Raw genomic sequence first — 9,893 nt, 5'->3', positions numbered from 1 at the left:
GCTGGCATTGTACCAAAGTTTGAAACCAATATTTCGAGGAAGATTTTGAAGTTAAATATTATTAATCATTGTAAAACTATTTTTTTTTTTAATTACACAAACGTTTTAAAAGGAAGTTTTCGTATTGTTTACGTGCTTTCGGTGTTTTCAACTTTTCAAACATTTGTGTGAAAAGAGCAGATGCTCTTACGCAGTACGAAACCTTTCAAAACATCTGGGTGGGGTGATGCGTAGATTTTCTTTTTTTGTTTTTTTTTTTCTCTAATTCACTATTCTAATCTTCTTACAACAGGAAGAACTGAAAGAGTCCATTCGAAAAAAACTAGAAGCTCTACAAGTCGTCAAACAAACCATTGAACGAGAGACCAAAGATATCAATAATTTAGGAGAAAAGGTGGGTTTCGAAACATTCTTTATTTATCCTAAAACAAAATTCCTTATAGTAGTGGAGATGATGATAATGGCGACGATGATGGTGAGAATAGCCATCACTGTTATGATTATGAACTGGCAGAATTCTGAGCATAAATGTCAACGAGATCAGCTTTGCCTCTCGTCATTTCAGGGTCGATAATATAAGTCCCAGCTAAGAGCAAGATTCAATGTAATCGGCTAGACCGCCACCCTACAAATTTCAGGCCTCGTATCTTTAGTAGAAAGGGTTATTATTATTATTATTATTATTATTATTATGCTGTTGTTGTTATGTATCTTGGATCTATTTTAAAACGGGGGCGCCAGTATTTTCTTAACGAAACACTAACGAAACACTTTGAAACTTGGGATACTGGTAGAATGTGTCATATAAAACATCTTTTACTCTTAGTCTTCTTAACAAAAAAAAGGAATTCGCAAGTTATTCCATGTTAAAGTTGTCGTATTTCTGTAATTTCAACCAATCACTGACGTCTATTCAGCTCAATAGAGTTACTGCTGGGCGGTCATAAAAATGTTATTCCCTGTGACATATTTCATCCGGTTTAATCGTAATTTATACGCATATATTGTTTATATAATAAATTACGCTGTGCGTATCTATGTGTGTAACAATTTTAGAGTTCGGATTCTAGAGTTAGGGTTAGGGTTACGGTTACGGTTAACAGTCTAGTTAGGGTTAGGGTTAGGGGATTAATACGATATACACCGTTACAGCGCTAACTGTTTTCAACTGAATAGACGTCAGTGATTAGTAGAAATTATCGAAATAAGACAATTTTTTACATGAAATAAATTCGAATACAAAAATATTTTTCTGTTCTATAACACAAAATAGATAAGTATACGAAGTTTGAAAGTCTTTCCGTACCAAAAACACTACATAAAACATAAATGAAAACTGGCGCCCCCGTTTTAAAATAGATCCTGTATCTTTAATTTAATGCGAGTAAATAACATTCTTGTACAAAAAATAACTATAGCGTTCAAAAATAGTTTCTCTTCTTTGCCTATAGAGACTGGCTTATTATATGAGTTATAAACATAACATTAATCATATAGCACCAAATCTGATGTTACCATCTATAAATATAAAATATAGATACACAATAAACACTTTGTGTTGTACGTTTGAAAGTGAAATGTGTTTCTCGAAATTGCATACTTTTAACCCAGTATTTATATACAAAAACAAATTTGTATCTCATTTTGAAGGTTTCACTTTCGATACCAACCTCTTTATGATAGCTCATCTCTCCTGTTTTCTTTTAGTTTAGATTTTGTTTTCTTTTATTGTTATCATTTCCCCAATCTAACGATAGCGTTGCTCGAAATATCTTCTCAGAAAAGACTGAGATTGTTATTTGTTTGGTCTACATTCTTGGCAATAATATTTCTAAGAGACCCTCCTTCGTATCACAATATTGTCAGAGTCATTGCAAGTAGGGTTAATGCACCGTAGGGTAAACGGGTTTGAAAAATTGACGAACGCTTATCTAGCTCATAATACGTAATCCACTTCTTTCTGTAGGAAGAGTTTGAAGGGGGAAGTACTCAGGCACGCTTTGTGGTTAAAAATTTCGCTTTCAACAATGTGGTTCCAAGTTCGACCCCACTGAGAAGTAATTCATCAATTGTCTTCTACCATAGCCTCCTGTTGACCACTTCCTTATGTAATTTGGAAACCTAAGATTGTGAGGAATTTCGTTGTATATATATTTTAATACATATAATAATATAAATATGCCTCACGATGGTGAGCCGGCAGAATCGTTAACACGCCGGACACAATGCTTGGCGACGTTTCTCTTAGCATCACTTGTAAAATAGCTATTTTCCTCTTCAACAATTGTGTAGATTAAACTTAATTCACTGGTAACGAAATCCGAGATTATGATCATTAAATAGTAAATTAGCCGCTAACATATAGTGTGCAAGAAATTTTTATTAATTAGAATTATGCTCATAATGAAGGAAGAAAAACAGAAGAAACAACTCAAGAATTTTAATTAAAAGTAGAATGTAGTGGAGTATATGACTTTATTTTTTCTAGTACGTGACATTGTGACATCTACAGGCGTCTTTGGTTTTATTAGATCTCGTCAGCGAAGCAAATTTACACTTTATTATATTCACTTTGTGTGTGTATGTGTGTGCGTGCGTGCTGAGGGAGACGTTCATTTATGAAGTAGTTCTGTCTTTTCCCTGCAAATTAATATGATCTGTAAACTGGCGAGCTGGCAGAATAGTTAAGCACACTGAGCTTTGCGGCATTTTGTTCGTCGTCTTCATGTTCTGAACTCAAATTCTGCCGAGGTCGACTTTGACTTTCATCCTTTCTGGGTCGATAAAGTAAGTGCCAATCGAGCACTGGGGTCAATGTAATCAACTTATCCCTCCCCAGAAATTACTGATCTTGTGCCAAAATTTGAAATCAATTTAATATGGTTTGTTTTGTTTGCAGATCCTTAATTCTTTGGAAGAACTGTGTGATAATCCACAAGAGAAAAATAAATATCGAGCTTATATTGAAGATTTACTCATGGTTATGCGATTGTTAATGAAATTATCAGTTCTGCTCGCCAGAGCAGAAAATTCAGCCAATTGTGCTGACGAAACACGAAGGGTAAGTACTTAAAGTTTGACGTCCAATTTGCTACCTTATTAATTCATACTTATCCATTGGGAAGGACTTACAGTTAAGAGTCTGCTTATAGAATGTTGGGTGCCGAAAAGAATTTGTAATCAGTTGGAATTGCAAATGTCTTCCGGGCACATTGCGTCTCTGAAAATGTTGCGTGACGTGGAAATCAGCATACACGATACGTTATTCCTATTTCCTTCTATTTTCACCAGCTTATATGTATATGTATATATATATATATATATATATATAGACACACACATATATATATATGTGTGTGTGTGTGTATATATGTGTATATATATATGTGTGTGTGTGTGTGTGTGTGTGTGTGTGTATATATGCGTATATATATATATGTGTGTGTGTGTGTATGCGTGTGTGTGTGTGTGTGTGTGTGCGTGTGTGTGTGTATACACACATATATATATAAGTGTGTGTGTGTGTGGATAATGTGGAAGTTAACAGAATATGGGTTTCGCAAGATTTCCAAGAAGGAAATGATACCCTAGTGCAGAGAATATCTGTGTATACGTAATTAGGATTGAAGGATTTTCACTTGCATTTGAAGTACCATTTTCTGAGTTTAACGGTCAATAACACAAAGTGTGTTTATTTGAGACAATATTCTCATTCTCATGCTGTATTCTAATTCTCATGTCACGTATTCCATCTTCAGAATATAGCTGATATTGTAATTAGAGCTTAAATTCATATTATTTCATATTTATTTTCAATCACTAATTTAATATGTGTATATACATATATATATATATACAGATAGATAGATAGATAGATAGATAGATAGATAGATAGATACATACATACATACATACATACATACATACATACATACATACATATATACATACATAGACAGGCATCCTCTGCATTATGGTTACCCCAGGTTCCCGGATTTCGCACACATGGAAATCGTTAACTAAGCCCATTAATTTCGAGATACGATCTGTAATTTCACTCTCATGGGAACTTGTATAGCATAATTTTAAATTGTTAACAATTTAAAACTACACTTTCTGCTTAGCTGAATAGCGACTTGCGTTTTAGTTAAGATCCAATATGTAGTTAACGATCATGAAAATCAATAGGAAATTTAATGTTGCATTACGGCCATACATATATATCTGTGTGTGTGTGTGTGTGTGTGTGTGCACAATGCACACTACTGCATCTATCAATTACCGAATTCTAGAAACAGCTGTAAGGGTCTAGGTCTACATTGAGTTTTCTTCTCTCTTCTCTGGGAGTTCCTTAGATGAATTCCTTAGATACTTACCTATCTATGAATAAGTACTATGGAGCATCTTCTAGCTTTCTGTATCATTATATTTCAATAATTATTTGTATAACTTATTTATAAACGCTTTTACTACAGTTAACGACAACTTGCCCTTCTATTTTATCGTTAGGCACACACACACATACTATATATATATATATATATATGAGAGAGAGAGATAGAGAAATATACATAGCCCTCAGAAGGAAAGAAACAGTTTGAGACTAAAAACTGAACTACTGTTATTTTATGGGCTTCAGAGATGAAATATACACTCAGTCGAGAAAAGTAATGTAACTATATATCTCAAACCATTTTGTGGTATATAATTACAAAGTATGTAGTTAACGATTCGAAAGCTATCATCACGTTACACACATACACGAACGCACATACGCAATTGAAAATCAATAGGAAATTTAATTTCGCATTACGTACAGATCTCCAGGAACGCATTACTTCCGTAAAGTGAAGGATTCCTATATATATTATTATTATTATTATCATTATTATTATTATTATATAAATCAAAGGTAGGACAGAAAGAACACAACATGCAGAAAAATAGACAATAGCTACTGGTTCAGATATTCTTTATCTTGTAATAACGATTTCTAACAGCGACACAAAATCATGCATTGGGATAGAACAGTTGATCAAAATCAATCACAGAAGCATTCTAATAGATACTGATAATTATTCTATCGATGCCAAAAGAATTTTCGCCGACTTCAGCGAATTTAAACACAGATGGTAGAGACGCAAATACTTTTAAATTTTTTGTCGCCACCTCTATTGTAAGTTGTATTTGTAAAACATAATTTCTTTCAATTTCAGAGACTTGCTATTGAGAAACGAGACCGATTACACGGACAATATCAGGAGGCAAAACAGCTGAAATCTGATATCGATCGGAGGCAAGAGCCAATTGAAAGCATATTGTGTCGTTATTTGCCGGATTCTGGTATCAGAGATTTCCATCGTTATATTTTAATGAAGATCAAATTAATTATAGAACAACAAGATGTTGAAGATAAAATCTTTCTTGCACAAGAACAATTAGTTGTTGTAAAACGCAGTCTTCCAATGTCCTATTCTAATACACTTCAGAGACTTTCAAAGGATTCTGTTCCCAAATAGTATTATTTCTTCCCCTCCCACTGTCTGTCCCCAGCACTGCTTACTTGTTAATTTGTATGTTGTTTGTTGAATCTGTTATTTAATGTTATTTAGTCCCAGATCAACTCTGATCTAACATACCTTTGAACAAAGACGTTCTAACAGTAAATATCTTGCGTTTTATTTTTCTTTTTTTCAGACAAGATGTATTTAAAACTACATTATCCTTTGATGTTGTGGAGGCGCAATGGCCCAGTGGTTAGGGCAACGAACTAGCGGTCGAAGGATCGCGGTTTCTTTTCCCAGACCGGGCGTTGTGAGTATTTATTGAGCGAAAACACCTAAAGATCCACGAGGCTCCGGCAGTGGGTGGTGGCGAACCCTGCTGTACTCTTTCGCCGCAACTTTCTCTCATTCTATCTTCCTGTTTCTGTTGTACCTGTATTTCAAAGGGCCAGCCTTGTCACACTCTATGTCACGCTGAATATCCCCCGAGAACTACGTTAAGGGTACACGTGTCTGTGGAGTGCTCAGCCACTTGCACGTTAATTTCACGAGCAGGCTGTTCAATTGATCCGATCAACTGGCACCCTCATCGTCGTAACCGACGGAGTGCCAACCAACCAACCAACCATCCTTTGATGTTCCTCCATTTTGAAAACAATAGAATGTGATTTGAAAGATTTCACTGCTATTTTCAATAACTCAAGCGATCGTGCACAGGTTTCCACAATGGCATGTTACTAATTTTGTTGTTGTTGTGTGGACTCAGTTCAACGCTGACCTGTGATCAAAGACGTTTTAGTCTTGACTATCCGACAGTGGTCAAACAGAGTATCTAAGTTTGAATTATGCAATGTACTTTCTTCTTTATGGTGAAAAACGTGTCATTAGAATGAAATTTGACTGGCTGTAATTTCTAGTTAAAAGAGCAACCAAGTCGATGTCACCCCGTTGGATTGTGGTTGCTTGTTTGTGTGTGAGCGTTTGCGTGTGTGTGTTAGTGAGTGATCATTGGTGCTCTCAGAATCAATGAAGTTTATAGATGGGTTAAAGAGATCGCTCTACTAACTACTATTCACCCTATGGGTGTCATTTACTATATAAATTCACCACTTTGTACTATGTATGTATATCACCTTCTTTCATATTTATGTGCTTACTCTGGTATACATGTATGTATATAGATGCATATATACGTGCGGGTAAATGTGAATATGCATACACATACACACACACACAAATATGTATGTGTATGCACCCACATACGCACACACTATGCCGTATGGAAATCTCTTTTACAATGGGTGCTTGTTGTAGCTATCAAGTGACATACATTGCTATTTATGCGTGGAGAGAGTACATAGATAATTTTCATAGCAATATGTCTATATTTATGTGTGAGAGCATGTAAGTGTGTCTGATGAATAGGGGTGTAAGATACAAGGACGCCAGTCAAAGATAATCACCAGAAACTGAAGAAATTATTGTTTGGTCTGGTTCGGTTGAGACACATCTCACTTGCAATGTCTTCTTTATGTTTTAAAAATAGGAGAATTAATAGACACTATAGCCAGCAAGGAGGCACAAGTAAAACGAGAGACTCAGTCTTCGGTTGCCTGACAGCTCTAATAATAATTTCTTTATTGGTGACAAGGGCGTGTAATAGTGTTAATCATAAGAAGCATAAGTTGTGATATAGACTTGTGCCGTGAATCACGTCTCGTATATCAATTAAGATATCTAATTCTCATTGGTTCGTTTCAACTAACTGCTCAAAGATACCGTATGGAGGCGCATTACATTCTCCATAAGAGGCAAAGGCTTGTAGATCAGTTGTGGATGATCTACGGCCCACAGGACTTTCTGAATGGCACGGCGAACAAAAACTTACGTTAAATGTATTTTGGAGTGCGGCTCGCCAGATTATGAGCCATGTCTCATGCGGGCCTGCTTCTCGGGAAAGGTTTCCCATGCCTGGTAAAGGTGATGGTATCCCTGACTTGCTGTAAATTGTTAGCACAAGTCCTATTGTGGACATTATCTGCATAAGGCTAACGTCCCTGTCAGAATAAAAAAAAAACTTCTCCCTCTCTCTCTCTCTCTCTCTCTCTCTCTCTCTCTCTCTCTCTCTCTCTCTCTCTCTCTCTCTCTCTCTCTCTCTCTATCTCTGGTAAAAGAAAGCAAATAAAAATGGGAAGTTATTTCAAGCAGAGCGGTGGTGGTGTATATGTTCAATTGTAATTATAAATGTGAGAGTATGAGTGGTTATGTAAGTACAGTGCCGGATCTAATGCGTATATGTGCATGTGATTGGCTATATATATAAATATTGAATGTTATTGATGAAGTATGAATGCATCTCCATTTCTATGTACAAATTGTGCAATATTATTATTATTATAGATGTTTTCGATCTAGTTTGGATTCTTTTCCATCAAATTTGAATTCTTTGCAATCAAATTTGATGACAAAGAATCCAAACTAGATCGAAAACATCTATATTATTTAGGCGATGAGCTGGCAGGATCGTTACTGCGCCGGAAAAAATGCTTAGCGTCATTTCTTCCGGCTTTTTACGTTCTGACTTCACATTCCGCCAGAGTCAACTTTGCCTTTCACCCTTTCAGGATTGTGGAGTAATTGACTAGCACCCTCCTAACAAATTTCAGGCCTTGTACTTTTAGAAGAAAGAAAAAAAATTATTATTATTATTATTATTATTATTATTATTATTATTATTATTATTATTGAACACTTGAGAATTACATGAAGAAAAATAATTAAATCAGCAAAGACCAGAATTTTAATGTCTTGTGTAGTTTTTTTTCAATCAACTATATAGTCTTCTGAAAGCTTTGTTAATTTTCGACAACGTATGTTTTTCAGTACAAGATGAATTTCTTTGAATTTCAGGATCAAACTGCTTGAACTGATAAAGTCCTATTCTCTGGAATTTGAACACCCATTCGTGAGTGACGTAACTTAACGCAGGGAGGGAATTCCAGAGGAGTTCATTTCCGTAGATGATCTCTAACACAGAGTATTCTTTGAGAAAGCATGTCTAATACTATTTAGTGCATTCAACTTGCACTTATCTCTAACAGTTGTTTCCACCGTCCTATGTCAGTATCTATGTGTTGTGTGTCCGCACGTGTGTAGTTAACAGTTTTAATATGACAAGTATTAGACTTGTATTTCCGAACAGTATTATGTAAGATCGTTACCGCGTCAGGCAAAATGTTTAGCAATATTTCGTTCGCCTTTACGCTCTGAATTCAAATTCCACCGAGGTCGACCTTGCTCTTCATCCTTTCAGGAATGATAAAATAAGTACCAATTGAATACTGGGTCGATGTAATCGACTTAACCCGAAATCACTGGCCTTGTGCCAAAATTTGAAAACAATATGGCAAGTATCACACTTATATTTTCAAGCAATATTACGTGGGATAGCTTCCTCCGAAGAAGATTTGGTAACTTAGTATCGTATAATTGCACAAACGCAGTCTTTACACATACGACACAAACAGTCTGTTACTACACATAAACAACACACAACTAAACCCTCGAAACTTCTACAAATGCTTGTCTCAGAATCTTCCGTGATCTTTCATGTTGGATAAATATACATCACAAAGTCTAGATGAAAAAGCCGATGAAAAGATAAATAAATAAAATATAATGATTTGTATGCAAGTTTTTACTTTTCCTAGCTACTTTTTTCTCCCCCACGTGAAAAGAGCCAGTGTTGGTCAAATTCTCGCGAGAGGAATTTAGCAAACAGAAATTATATGAGGCTCTGTCGGACGGATTGTTAGTGTTCTTGGGCGATAGACTGAAGCTGTCGCTTGGTTTAAAACCGCCCCCTGGCTCTTGGATGACTTAGCTGAGTCTAAACATCTAAGCATTCGGACGGGTCTCCAATCCGAGGATAATTTAACACCATTCTCCACACCAGTCCCAATGGTTTTCAAAATTGTCGAAGGTGCATACTTTATTCTATTCACTAGGCGATATATATCGTGTGTTACTTTTCAGCTCGTGTGTTCCTTTTGAACCATCTACATATATATTTATATATATACTAGCAGAAATACCCGGCGTTGCCCGGGTTAAAGGGAATAATGAAATCGAAAAACGCCGTCTAGACTACGCAGCCCTCAACTGTTAGTAGCTACGATACCATATTTCTACATTAATAACTCTCCAATCCATGCCAGCATGGAACATAGATATTAAGTGGAATGCTAGAAGAAAGTTTTCAATTCATATGTATATAAAGTAAATACACGTAATTCAGAAACACGTTTTGTGTATTTTATTTCGTAACCAAACAAACAGGTTCAGATTATAAATAATGAAAGGCCAATTTTGGTGATTCATTTGACAGAG

General features: G+C 35.6%; 1 protein-coding gene across 1 annotated transcript in view; it reads left to right on the top strand.

Annotated features, from left to right (window-relative positions):
• LOC106869259 (uncharacterized) overlaps positions 1-8,302 on the top strand; it is a 76,563-nt gene extending 68,261 nt beyond the window's left edge. Inside the window, exons 6-8 of the mRNA XM_014914927.2 lie at positions 293-394; positions 2,900-3,061; positions 5,217-8,302. Coding sequence (XP_014770413.1) covers positions 293-394; positions 2,900-3,061; positions 5,217-5,519 — 567 coding nt within the window. The 3' untranslated portion in view covers positions 5,520-8,302. The remainder of the gene's footprint in view (positions 1-292; positions 395-2,899; positions 3,062-5,216) is intronic.
• The last annotated feature ends 1,591 nt before the right edge of the window (positions 8,303-9,893 follow it).

Source organism: Octopus bimaculoides, chromosome 5 (genome assembly GCF_001194135.2).
Source record: "Octopus bimaculoides isolate UCB-OBI-ISO-001 chromosome 5, ASM119413v2, whole genome shotgun sequence".
Lineage (NCBI taxonomy): Eukaryota > Metazoa > Mollusca > Cephalopoda > Octopoda > Octopodidae > Octopus > Octopus bimaculoides.
This window is presented reverse-complemented; position numbering and strand designations above follow the sequence as displayed.